This window comes from Eimeria tenella, genomic scaffold (genome assembly GCF_000499545.2).
Source record: "Eimeria tenella Houghton genomic scaffold, Eth_scaff158, whole genome shotgun sequence".
Classification (NCBI taxonomy): Eukaryota; Apicomplexa; class Conoidasida; order Eucoccidiorida; family Eimeriidae; genus Eimeria; species Eimeria tenella.
The window spans coordinates 1-13302 of NW_013541530.1; the positions used below are offsets into that span (position 1 = coordinate 1).

A 13302-nucleotide genomic window follows, 5' to 3' on the forward strand; every position below is an offset into this window, starting at 1 on the left:
TGCTGCTGCTGCTGCTGCTGCGCTCCAGGTACAACTCGAACACCCAGCAGGCCCGCAGCCGCAAAAACTTGTTTGCTGAAGACAACTCCGGCAGCACAAAGTTGAAAAGCATTTCTTGAAAAGGAACTTTTCTTTTTTTGGAAGTAAGTCTTTCGCTGAGAGCTGCTGCCAGCACGAGGGCCCCGTCCTTGGCCTGGTACAGCTCCTCGGGAACTGCTGCTGCGCCTCCCGCTGCTGCTGCTGCTGCTGCTGCTGCAGCAAACTCCCCACACACGCGCTCTATCGTCAGGTACATCGGCTCCAGAAAGTCCTTCGCGCGGTAACGCACCAGGCTCTTCACAAACTCTATTGCTGCAGCGCCGCAGCAGCAAATCGCAACCAAAAGGCCTCAAGTCGTCACAAATTGTCCAAATTTACTCAATATTGTTCGGCTTTATTCAATATTGTTCAATTTGGTTCGTAAACATTCCAAAAGTGCCCAAAAATGTCCAAGAAAACCGAAAAATTCGAAAAACTCAAAACGGCATCATGTGCATGTTCAGGTGTATAGGCAGCTCCAAGAAATCCCGTGGACGGAAGCAAAGAGAAGCGGCGTTATTTAATCATTTAATAAAATGAATTCAACTTAGATCACTTAATAAACCAATTTTAATTCATTTTATCCATTAAATGTTGAAAGAAACGAAACACGAAAACGCGAAGCTGCAACACCAGCAGCAGCAGCACGGCAGGAGCAAACGCAACAGCAGCAACAGCAGGAATAATAACAACACCAGCATCACCAGCACCAACAGCAGCACCAAGACCTCCAACAGCAACAGCAGCAGCAGCAGCTGAATCCTAACAACAACAGCAGCAGCAGCAGCAGAAGCAGCAGCAGCAGCAGCAGCAGCAGGAGCAGGAGCAGGAGCAGGAGCAGCAGCAGCACCTGCTTCTCTGGGCTGGGAGAAGGCCTCGAGGGGGTCGTTTTGTCTGCGGATGAACTCGAGAGGCTCTGTTTCCCAAGTTGCTGCATCATCTTTGGAAAAGTGCATTAATGGAAAACAAACTTTTTGCAAAAGAAAGTTTCCCTGCTGCTTCAGGATTGGGGTGTACAGACGCCCGGCCTCCACGGCCCGCGCCAGGAACTGCAGCGTGAGGTTCAGCATCCGCGGCGACAGCCACTGCTGCTGCTGCTGCTGCTGCTGCTGCGGGGCGAAGTGCTGCTGCAGCAGCAGCAGCAGCTCCTGCGTCAGCCGCGGGGCCCACAGCTCGCTGAAGCGCTCGCCGAAGGCCCTGGCGACGGCGTCGGGGTCTCGTGCTGCAGCAGCAGGGTTGTCGACAGCAGCAAAAGAACTAATTGCATTTGTTTCATTTATTTTGTTTCTTTTGTTCATTTCTTTTTCCTTTTCCCGCTTCAGCAGCTTTATGTCCCCAAACCTCCCAAACACTCGCTGCACTATTTGCAGCGCCCACTTCTTCGCCTTGTACACCGGCAGCAAACTCCGCTCCTCCGCGCACAAGTCCTCCAGCAGCAAACTCGGCACTGCAGCAGCAGCAGCAGCAGCAGCAGCAGCGGCAGCAGCAGCAGCGGCAGCAGCGGCAGCGGCAGGGGCGGCGGCAGACGCGGGAAGCAGACTTTTGTGACTTATTTGTCATTTGTTTGTTTGTTGTTTGCGTTTTTGTTTATATGTACAGCAGCAGCAAATCGCCCTGCAGCAGCAGCAGCAGCAGCAGCAAAGGGCAAACAGCCCCGCAGCAGCAGCAGCAGCAAACGGCGCCGCACCCGCCGCTCCCGCACCAGCAACCCCAGCAGCCCCAGCAGCAGCAGCACCCCAGCAGCCCCAGCAGCAGCAGCAGCCCCAGCAGCAGCAGCCCCAGCAGCAGCAGCCCCAGCAGCAGCAGCAGCAGCAGCAGCAGCAGCAGGGGAAGTACCTGGCAGCAAAATGCAGGCGGAGAGGAGCTCGAACCAGCTGTCCATGGTGGAGAGCAGCAAAGGAGAACTGGAAAGACAAAGTTGAGTTGAAGACCAATAAATTTTGAACAAGAGTTTGAGGAGAGTCATGGGGTCTGCGTGCTGCTGCTGCTGCTGCTGCAGCAGCAGCTGCTGCAGCTGGTGGGGGGCGAGCTGCTGCTGCTGCTGCAGCAGCAGCTGCTGCTGCTGCTGCTGCAGCTGCAGCAGCTGCGCCCCCGCAGGCAGCAGCAAGGGCCAGCTCTTGTCTATTATTTTGTCCAAAGCTTGTCTACTTTCTTTTCCTTTAAATTCATAATTTCCAACAACTTTTCGCAAAACCATTAAAGCATTTAACACTTTTGCTGCTGAAGCAGAAGCCGCCAAGTCCTCGCACACTTCCTCCAGCAGAGACGGCCACCTGCAGCGCCCACCGAAACCACGATTTAGGGTTTAGGGTTTAGGGTTTAGGGGTTGCGCCTTGGGGTCTGGGGTCTAGGGTTTAGGGTTTGGCGTTTAAGGTTTGGGGCTTCGGGCTAGGGTTTCGGGTTTAAGGCTAGGGTTTAGGGTTTAAAGTTTAAGGCTAGGGTTTAGGGTTTAGGGTTTCAGGCTAGGGTTTAGGGTTTAGGGTTTAGGGAAGGGGAAAGAGCTGCAGCAAAAGCGGAAAGAAGCAAAAGGGGAAAGAACAAAAGGTAAAAGCAACTAAACAAAACAATTAAACAAACAAATAAATAAACAAACAATAAATAATAAATAATAAATAATAAATAAATAACTGAATAAATAATATAATAAACAAATAAATAATAAATAAATAAATAATAAATAAATAACAAATACCTTTCGGGGTAATCATAAGAAGCCACAATTCGAATGCACTCAATTAGCTGCAGCCGCACAGGTGCTGCTGCAGCACTTGTGTCTTTGACTAGTTTGTAAAGATGCTGCCGCAGCAGCTGCTTCTCCTCCTCCTCGTAAACCCCAGCAGCAGCAGCAGCAGCAGCAGCAGCAGCAGCAGCAGCAGGGGCCTCCCCCAGGTCTGCTGCGGGGTCGCGCCAGTGCTGCCGCACTTCGTTCTTCAGAGTCACTGAGGCCGCAGTGCGGATGGGCAGGTCGATCTGGAGGCAAATGAACAAATAGATGAACAAATAAATGAATAAATTGATTCAAATTGAATTATAAATGAAAAATAATGAATAAATAAACGATTGTAAATTAAAATAGTCAAAGATCGGACGCAAAACGCAAAAGAAATGGAAAAAACTGACAAACTGCACTGCAGCAGCAAGAAACCCTAACTTTTCCATTTCTTTCATTTCTTTTCCTTTTTTTCTCCTTTTCAAACTTTCTAATCTTTTTTATTCTTTTAATTCCAAAAAGTCCGCAAAAAAAGCTCCAAAAATACATTTAAAAGACATTCTGCAGCAGAGCATCCATTGCCGAGCTTGGCTGTCGCGCCGGGTGTACGTACACCTCAGGAAACAGCGCAGACAGAAACGGCGATGCGAAAGAAATGAAAATTAAAAAATAAAATAAATAAAATGAATTAAATTCATTTAAATTAATTATATAAATTAAATAATTAAATAAATGAATGAGAAAAGAAGGAAAAAGGGTTTTAAAAATAGAGAAAGAAGCAAAGATGCAGCGGCAGAAATTAAAAAATGCAAAAAGGGAAGGGGGAAGCCAAGAGCCACACAGCAAAAGGAAACTACTGCTGCTGCTGCTGCTGCTGCTGCTGCTCCTGCTGCTGCTGCTGCTGCTCCTGCTGCTGCTCCTGCTGCTGCTGCTGCTGCTGCTGCAGACCAAACGGTTTGATTTGAAAAGCAGATAAAGTAGAGACAAAAGGATACAATCAAATACGATGCACTAAGTTAATTCAAACTAAATTAATTTAATAAGATTAATTAAACTAAATTAATTAAATCAGATCAAATAAATTAAATTAAATAATTAATTTGCTGCAGCACCTGGTCGTGGCTGATGATATGCATCAAAGCGCTCAAAAGGCCTTTTGTGGGCGACAGCTGCAAACACAAAAAGAATTAAATTAATTAAATTTAATTTAATTAATTAAATTAATTAAATTAGATTAATTAAACTAATTAAATTGAATTAATTAATTAATTTAATTTAATTATTTTATTTTAAATAAATGAAAAGATTAATGAAAGAAGGGGAATTAAAAAGGGGGATAGCCTTTTCTTTGGCTTTGAGGAAAAGTGATTTTAAAAAAGGAAAAATTGAAAATAAAAATAAAATTAAATACAAATTAAAGATAAATTAAATACATATTAAATGTATATTAAATTAAATATAGAATAAATCAAACTAAATATAAGTAAAAATAAAATAAATAAAATACACAAAGAAAAGTCATTAGAAGAGAAAGAGTGCAGAGGCAGCAAAAGAGAAAAGCTGCAGTAGCAGCAGCAAATGGAAAACGGGAAAGCGGAAAATGGAGAAATAAAAGACCAAAATGCATCAAAATGGAAATAAAAGGATAAAAAAGCGAAGTAAAACGAAAATAGATGAAAATAAGACGAAAATAAATGAAAATAAACGAAAAATATGAACAATTTGAAGCATTAAATGCAAAAAAAGATAGAAAATAAACAAAATTCAAAAAATTCAAAAAAAATCTCACAGACTTCAACACCGCCTCCGCCTGCCCCCGAGTCTCGGCGTCCGGGCTGTAAGAGCCCTCCAGCACTGCAGCAAACAAATAAACAAACAAATAAATAAACAAATAAATAAACAAACAAACAAATAAATAAATAAATAAATAAATAAATGAATAAATAAATGAATAAATGGAAATTGAAGAAACAGAACTATTCAGAAAAAACGGAATCGAAAGCTGCAGGCGGGAAGCTGCAAAGTGGAATAATGCCGATTTGCAAAACTGGAAGAAAGCAAACAAACAAACAAACAAACAAATAAATAAATAAATAATAAGTAAATAAATAAATAAATAAATACTGAATAAATAAATAAATGAATAAATGAATAAATAAAAGGGTTTTGCAACTTGAATTTCGCCTCACCTTTGCACAGCTGCTCCGGCTGCAGGTTCATTTTGCTTCGGCGGCGGGCAGGGGAAGTTTAGGCGGAGTTGAAGGAAAACATGAAATTGAATGAAGTTAAAAGTTCATTTAATTCTTTTAATTCATTTAATTTGAAATCAAATTAAAAGATCTTCTTCAACGCAGCTCGTCCTTCAAATCCAGCAGCAGCAGGAGCAGACTTCGCCGTCGCAGCTTTCGGTTGGCCTGCGCAGCAGCAGAGGCGCAGCAGCCGCCAAATTCAACTTCTGTGCAGCACGAAACTCAAGAAATCGGGGGAATTAAACCGATTAACTGCATTCAAAGGGCCGAAATGAAGTTTGTTTTGATTAAAATAAGAATATAAAAGACTAAAAAACCAAAAAAAACCATTAGAAGCGAAGAAAAAGGCAGTTTTCCATGCAGAGAGGCGCCTGCTGCGCTGCTGCTGCTGCTGCTGCAGCTTTATCTGCAGTTTGCCCGGCGAGATTGGGTTAAAGCAGTTCGTTTGACGCGTTTGCGTGAAAAAAGAAAACGAAAAGGGTTTAAATTAATAATTTGATCCATTTGATTCGAAAAAGGGGAAAATCGCACCGGAAAGCAGCGGCGGCGCCTCGCGGCGAGGCGGCGAAGCAGAATCGCGAGGCCAGTTGGCCACTAATGGAACTTCGGAGGCGAAATTTGAAATTCTGAATTGAATTGAAATTCTTTTATTTCGCTTTCGCCGCAAAGACAGCAAAAAAAGGCGTTTAAAACACCCTCACCTCCTTGTGGGGCTGCAGGCTCCAGTCTTCAGGACTTTCCAAAGCGGCGATCTCCGGGGTTAATTTACCTTTTTTAATTCTTTAAGCGCATTTTCCCATTACGTTTATGATTCGCTTTCCTGGAAATTACATTTTATTCCATTTTCCCGTCATTTTCTCTAGCTTTGCGGCCTCGCCGCGGCGCCAGCCGCGGGCTGTGCTGCTGCTGCATGCAGCGGCTCTATGAAGATGCAACGAAGAGGAGCGCGTGCTGCGCTCATTCAGCCAATTTATTTAAAATAATTATTTAAAAATAAAAAGAAATTCATTTAAATGGACAAATGGGAAAAAGACGCGAAGAATATTCCATTTTCTGCAGTGCGCAGAGCCAGAAGTGCAAAAGAAGGCTTACTAGCATTCCATTTGCTGCCTTCGGGGCATTTTAGGATTTCATTTGAACCAATTTAAACATTAAAATGCACTTTAAACTTCTTTCATTCTTTTAACTTCAAATTTAGTTTTAAATTTAATCTTAAGTGCCTTTTTGCTGCTGCCAGATGAAGACTATGGCCGCCAAGCGGTCCAGAAACGGCTGTTTGCAGCTGCAGCAAAAGTGCAGCAGCAGCGCAGCAAGTGGCTCTTTGCAGCAGCAAATTCAGCAGCAAATAAAAACCGTTTAAAGCGTTTTCAGCAGCTCCCTGAACTCCCCTGCTGCAGTCCCAGCTGCAGCAGCAGGCTTCTATCCTCGCTGGTGCTGCTGCTGCTGCTGCTGCTGCTGAAGCTGTACTGTAAGTGAGATGTCTGGAAATGTGTGGAATTCTTATTCAAATAAAAAGTTTTATTTAGTTTTATTTTCATTTTTTAAGAGCTTTTTAAAACTCTTCGAAACGCATGCAAAAACATTAAAGTCTTTACTGGCTGCTTGAAGAGCATTTAGCAGCAAACTGCAGCAGCAGCACGAGCAGCAGCAGAGGGGGCCCTGCTACAGCAGACTGCAGCAGCAGCGTGAGCCCAGTCTTTTTCCGAAACCCTCAGAGACACAAAACCTCTTCTGCTGCTGCTGCTGCAGCAGACGCCTCTGCGTCGCGAACGGGGCTTGGGGCCGAGGGTTTAGGGTTTAGAGTTTAGGGTTTAGGGTTTAGGGTTTAGGGTTTGTGGGGAGTGTGACTGCAGCAAGTGCCGCAGCTGCTGCTGCTGCTGCTGCGCCTTTCGCAGCAGCAGCTGGAGCTGCCGTGGTTTGATAAAAAGAATTAAATAACACAGCAACAGCAAAAGCAGCAGCAAAAGCAGCATCAAAAGCAGCAGCAAAATGAGCAGAAGCAGCAAAAATAAAAAGAACTATTGAAAACTAAATTAAGTTTTCGGGAGAAGATACAACATTTAAATAATTAAACATATTTATTGAAAGTCTGCGGCAGCAGCAAAGTGCTGCAGCAGCATCTGCTGCGACAAGACTCTTCATTTAAATAGGCCCTTCTATTTAAAGGCCCAATCCCCCAGGGAATAAAGGCCTGCTGCTCACAGCAGCAGCAGCAGCAGCAGCAGCAGCAAGTTCGCCAGCAGCAGCAGCAGCAGCAACAGCAGCAGCAGCAGCTGCTGCTGCTGGAGAATTTGTAAATCAAGAAGAGCTTAAAATGCCTTATTTTCAGCTGCAGGTAATTTGCGGAAAAGTGCAGCTGCGAATTAAGGAGCTGCTTCCCGGAGAAGAGTTTTTGAGGGCTGAGCTGTGGCGGATTGGAAATTCAGATTTTGTGAAAAGCGATTCTGAGGCGTGTCTGCGGGCAAGCGGGTGCATGCGCTGAAAAGACACTGGAAATAAGAGTTTATTTATTTAAATATTAATAAAAAAGACGGACTGGCGCCGAAAGAACAGCAAAACAGGCTCTTTTGGTTCGTGCTGCAGTTCAGATTCGCGCAGCAGCAGAGGCGAAGACCCCCGCGAGTGCGGCGGAAGCAGCGCCTTCCCGCGGCAGAAGCGCGGAAAAAAAGGGTTTAAATGGATTACTTTGGTTTAATGATTTCAACTTCTCAAAAGCGAAACAAATCGCCGGCGTTTTCGAGGCAAAAGGCTCCGCGCACACGGAAAGCGGCTGCGCGGCAGCTGTACATACACCGCAGCGGCTCCGCGGTCGATTTGCAGATTCAGTTGTCTGTTTCGCGCGGTGCTGCGGAAAGCAGAGAATTTTCGGAATAAATAAAGAACAAAAAGGATATTTAGCGAGTTGAGAAGTCCATTTCTGGGTGACTTGGAGCTTTTCGCGCCGCACTTGAGCCGTGTGCGTGTTGAGTCCGCGTCCGTCTTCCCGTCCGAGTCTCCGGCGGGCTCTTCCGGCGAAGTTATGAGTCGCTTCTTCTCGACTTGAATTATTATTTTGGAATTGAATTTCGAAAAAGGAAAAGAAAGCTCTCGAGTTGGAGTTGCTGTGGCGAACGCGGGCGGAGCTCCGCAGATTCCGCCGCTGCGCCCGCTGCTGCTGCTGCCGCCCCAGGCCTGAAACCCAGCCCAAAGGACCTTTTAACTTGCAATTTGAGTTCTAAATTCTTTTAATTCTTTTCTAATTCTTTCAATTCTTTCTTTTCTCCTTTTCACGATGGCGGCGGTGCCCCCCGTCGATGAGCCGCGGGAGTTCCACGTCGGGGTGTTGGGCGTCACGGGATTCGTGGGCAAGTGAGCTGCAGCAAAACAAACAAATAATTAATTAATGATTAATAATTAATTACAATTAATTAATCCTTTATGCAGCAGCAGCTTAGCTGCAGCTCCCCGCAGCAGCAGCCCAAGCCGTGTGCCCGCTAGCCTCCCTGCTGCTGCTGCTGCTGCTGCTGCTGCTGTGCGCCCGAGAAGCTCAAAAGGGGAAAATAGTGAATGAAGACCTGCAGCTTTTTCCAGCAGCAACTGGGCCTTTTGCTGCAGCCTTGAGGGCCGCAAAAGGGGGCATTTTGTGGCTCAAAACCCCCCAAAAGGGGCCGCGTTTGCGCTGCATTAAACTGCATTCCGAATTAAAGGACTACGCCTCCCTCCTCAGCCTCGCCCGCAGGTCCAAACCCTAAACCCTAAACCCTAAACCCTCGCCAGACCCACGCCCTCGCCAAACCCAGGCCTAGCCAAACCCTAAACCCCAGCTGCGCTCTAGGGCAGCGGGAGGCTCTGGCCGGCTCCCTGCAGCGCTGCAGGGGTCCACCGTCCAGCGTTTAGGGTTTAGGGTTTAGGGTTTAGGGTTTAGGGTTTAGGGTTTAGGGTTTGTGCTGCAGGTGCCGCGTGCTCATCACCACTGTGGGGCCCTACATGCTCTACGGGGAGCCCGTGGCGAGGGCCTGTGTGGAGGCGCGCACTCACTACTGCGACTTGACTGCAGGTCAGCAGCAGCAGCAGCAGCAGCGCAGCAGCAGCAGCAGCAGCGCAGCAGCAGCAGGCTGTGTGCTGCTGCGCGCTGCCGGGTGAGTTCGACAGTGAGCGCGTGTGCGAGCCGCCCCAGTGCGTGCGGCAGCAGCAGCAGCTGCTGCTGCTGCTGCGGCCCGCGGCCCCACCCACCGCCGCCGCTGCTGCTGCTGCTGCTGCTGCTGCAGAGATGCCGTTTGTGGCGATGCTGCATGCGCGGCACGGGCTAGCAGCAAAAGAGCGGGGAGTGAAGTTGATTTCTTTTTGCGGCTTCGACAGCATCCCCAGCGACTTGTGTGTCTTCATGATTCAAAACAAAGCCATTGAACTCACGGGAAAACCCTGCAAAGAGGTGCGCCTGCTGCTGCTGCTGCTGCTGCTGCTGCTGCTGGGGCTGCTGCTGCTGCTGGGGCTGCTGCGGCTGCCGGGGGCGTGAAGCTGCTGCTGCGGGGCGCCGCGGGGACGCGGGGACGCGCGCGCCCTTTGCTGCTGAGCCCTCGCAGCAGCAGCAGCAGCAGCAGCAGCAGCAGCAGCAGCAGCGCGTGTGTGTGCTGAAGCACCTGTAGCGCACAACCCCTTGACTCCCGCTGCTCCTCTCCCCTCCCCTCCCCCTAACCCCAAACCCCAAACCCTAAACCCTAAACCCCAAACCCTAAACCCTAAACCCTAAACCCTTGTGCGCAGGTGAAGCTGGCGGTGCGGAGCATTCGGGGCGGGGTTTCTGGAGCCACAATAGAGTCTGCGTTGAATGTGATGGGCCACAGCAGCATGTCAAACCCTTACTATTTGCTGCAGCATGCAGCAGACAACTCCCAAACCCTCGGCCAGCAGCTTCCCGTTCAGCCCAGGGTGTAGGCCCTGCTGCTGCTGCTGCTGCTGCTGCTGCTGGGGCTGGGGCTGGGGCGGTCGCCGTTGTGGCTGGAGCTGCTGCTGCTGCTGTGCTGCTGTGGCTGCTGCTGCTGCTGCTGCTGCTTTGGCTGCTGCTGCTGATGTGGCGGCCATTGGGGAGGTAGGGTGGCGCTGGGGAGGGTGCTGCTGCTGTTGGCTTTGCTGCCACGTGCGGGCGTTTGCTGCAGCTGTGCTGCTACTGCTGCTGCTGCTGCTGCTGCTGTTTTTGCAGCTGCGCGCTGCACTACGACCAGGACTTCGGCTATTCGACTTTCTTTGTGATGTCGAGAGTTAACGAAAACGTTGTGCGGTGAGGCCTCAAGTGCAACAGCAGCAGCAGCAGCAGCTGCTGCTGCAGCAGCAGCAGCAGCTGCTGCAGCAGCAGCTGCTGCTGCCGCTGCTGCTGCTGCTTATGGGTTAGGGGTCGTGGGGATGTGCAGCAACCAGCAGCAGGGGCAGCAATGCCCGCAGCACTCAACTAAATAGGAGGAAGCTAAATGGAGGCCTCTGCGAAACCCCAAACCCCAAACCCTAAACCCTAATCCCCAAAAGCCACTGCCACGCTGCTGCTGCTGCTGCTGCTGGTTGAGCTGCACCTGCAGCAGCGCACGCGTCCGCGCAGCAGCAAAAGCTGGTAAGCAGCAAACTTGTGCGCGTCTGTGTTGCGTTGCTGCTGCCGCCGTCCCGCCGCTGCCCGCCGCGCCCCCGCCGCCGCTGCTGCTGCTGCTGCTGCTGCTGCTGCTGCTGCTGCTGCTGCAGGTGGACGAACGCGCTGCTGGGGTACCGGTACGGGCCCGGGTTTGTGTACTACGAAATGCTGGCCTGCAGCTTCAACCTGCTGACTGCTGCAGTGGTGCTGGTGTGTACGTACACCTCGCTGCTGGCTGTGGGGTGTCCAGTGAGCCGGATGCTGCTGCGGCTGCTGCGGCTGCTGCCTGCTGCTGGGGAGGGCCCGGGTGTACGTACACTGCGCAGCGGCTGCTTCCGCATGGAGGCTGTGGGGCGCTGCAGTGTAGGGACACTTCGTGCTGCAGTTGGCAGCAGCTGGGGGGACCCTGGCTACTCCGAAACAGCAAAAATGATTGCAGAAACAGCTCTTGCTGTTGCTCTCGAACTTAGCTGCTGCAGCAAACTCACCGGCACGCTGTCTCCTGCTGCTGCTGTTGGCGAGCCCCTCATTCGCCGCCTCAGGGACAAGGGCCTCCAGTGCGAAGTCAACCTCGAGCCCGCAGCAGCAGCGCAGCAGCAGCAGCAGCAGCCGCAGCAGGAGGTCCGGCCCGCCACCAGGAAACTCTAGCGTGGCTAACGCCGCTGCAGCTGCTGCTGCTGCTGCGGAGCACGAGGAGGAGGCTGCTCCAGCTCAGCGAGCAGCGAGAGAGCAGCAGCAGCAGCAGCAACAGCAGCAGCAGCAGCAGCAACAGCAGCAGCAACAGCCGCTGGCTGCAGCACGGACCGCAGCAGCAGCATGCTGCTGGAGAAGAACGGCCGCTGCCGCTGCAGCAGGAAAAGCAAGTAGCTAGACAGCAGAAGCTGCTTGCCACTAGAGAAGGGCTGCTGCTGCTGCAGCAGCAGCTTGCCACGAGAGAGTAGCTGCTGCAGCCGTTCAGAAATGCTGCAGCAGCAGCAGCAGCTGGCGCGGCCGGCCCCACACCTCTTCCAGGTGTATGTACACCGCAGCGCACTGAAACACTGAAACTGCTTCGTATTCAATGCTTATCAGAAGCCTTTTTTGCTGCTGCTGCTCGGCTATTTGCTGCTGCTGTGTTCAAGGCAGCAGCAGCTGCGGGTGTAGATCGAATCTGCAAAAATTACATTAGTTGTTGACGTGCCGTCTGCAGCAACTGCTGCTGCTGCTGCTGCAGCAACAGCCCTGCAAGCTCTGCAGCAGCGCAGCAAAAGTTGCTGCTGCGGCAACAGTTGATGCTGCATCAGCAGCGCAGCAGCAGTTGCTGCTGTAGCAGCGGTTGGTGCTGCATCAGCAGCACAGACCGCTGTTGCATTTCTGCAACTGCTGCAGCAACGCCCCAGTAACTGTGACTGGTAGCACTGCAGCAGCAACAGCAGCAGCTGCAACAACTGCAGCAGCTGCTGCTGCAGCAGCTGCTGCTGCAGCAGCTGCCGCTGTAGCAGCTGCTGCAGTAGCTGCTGCAGCAGCTGCCTCAGCCAACTAGAGGGTCCCTCGACTCCCTGTCCCCCAGCCTGCCTCTCCAGGTCGCGCGGATAGCAGCAGCAGCTGATGCAGCAGCTGATGCAGCAGCAGCAGCAGCAGCAGCAGCAGGTTTCCAGCAAGACACGGCGCACTTGCGGAGGCAAGAGAATATATATGTGCCTGCTGCCATAAAGGCTAAACTCAGCAGCAGCAGCAGCAAACCGGAGCCCCACATGAGGGGCTGGCGTGGCTTATCCAGCAGCAGCAAACGCCCTGCTGCTGCTGCTGCTGCTGCGGACGAGGCGTGTGCTGCAGGCGCAGCAGCAGCTGCTGGCAGCAGCTGCAGCGCACGCACCAGCAGCACCAGCTCTACAACAGCAACTGCAGCAAGCAGCAGCAGCACCACGCAGATGCCCCAGTGCGCCTCCACCGCTGCAGGCTGCAGCCAGCAAGGCCACACGCTGCTGCTGCTGCTGCTGCTGCTGCTGGTGGTGCTGCTGCTGATCGCGTCGCCTGCGGGGCTGCTGCAGGCCGCCTTCATCGTCTGCACCCACGTCTGGACAGCCTTAATTAGGATTTCTGCATGCAGCAGCAGCAGCAGCAGCGCAGTTTCCAGCAGCAGCAATAAGCAGTGGCAACGGGGACGGCAGCAGCAGCGGCAGCAGAAGCCGCAGCAGGGGCACTAATAAGGAGCAGCAGCGGCAGCAGCGGCAGCAGCAGCAGCAACAAGCAGCCACAGCCGCAGCAAGCGGCATCACCAGCAGCAGCTGCAGCAGCAGCAGCAGCAAGCAGCGATGACAGTAGCAGCAGCAGCAGGACAAAGAAACGACGGAGAAGCAAATGAACTAACAAGAAACGGGTCTGTCTGCCAGCAGCAGCAGCAGCAGCAGCAAAATGAAGCAGCAGCAGCAAAATGGAGCAGCAACAAAAACGAAGCAACAGCAAGAAGCTCACGGTTTGTCGCAGCGCAGGCGCCCACAGCAACCGGAACAGCAAAAACAAGAAACCCCACAGGGCGCTGCTGCTGCTGCTGCTGCTGCAGTTGCTGCTGCTGCTGCTGCAGTTGCTGCTGCTGCTGCTGCAGTTGCTGCTGCTGCTGCTGCATTTGCTGCAGCCGCTCCAGCTCCTGCTGCTGCAGCAGACGACGTTCTGCCTGTAGGTAGGCTGGC

The 13302-nt window shown here is 51.1% G+C and overlaps 2 protein-coding genes across 2 annotated transcripts; one reads left to right on the forward strand and one right to left on the reverse strand.

Moving 5' to 3' along the window:
* ETH_00009685 (OSJNBa0008A08.6 protein, related) lies at positions 1-5008 on the reverse strand (the record flags this gene model as incomplete). The annotated part of the gene is made up of 8 exons (XM_013373570.1): positions 1-14; positions 44-351; positions 929-1525; positions 1915-2351; positions 2771-3048; positions 3901-3957; positions 4578-4642; positions 4978-5008. Coding segments are annotated over 8 exons (1787 nt in total), but the record flags the coding sequence as incomplete, so codon positions are not given.
* A 3300-nt stretch (positions 5009-8308) lies between these two features.
* On the forward strand, positions 8309-11574 carry ETH_00009690 (saccharopine dehydrogenase, putative; the record flags this gene model as incomplete). Its single annotated transcript, XM_013373571.1, is given in 7 exon segments — positions 8309-8385; positions 8970-9073; positions 9285-9448; positions 9781-9947; positions 10217-10294; positions 10744-11254; positions 11272-11574. The coding sequence occupies 7 exon segments, from the start codon at positions 8309-8311 to the stop codon at positions 11572-11574; spliced, it is 1404 nt and encodes a 467-aa protein (XP_013229025.1).
* Positions 11575-13302: the final 1728 nt, after the last annotated feature.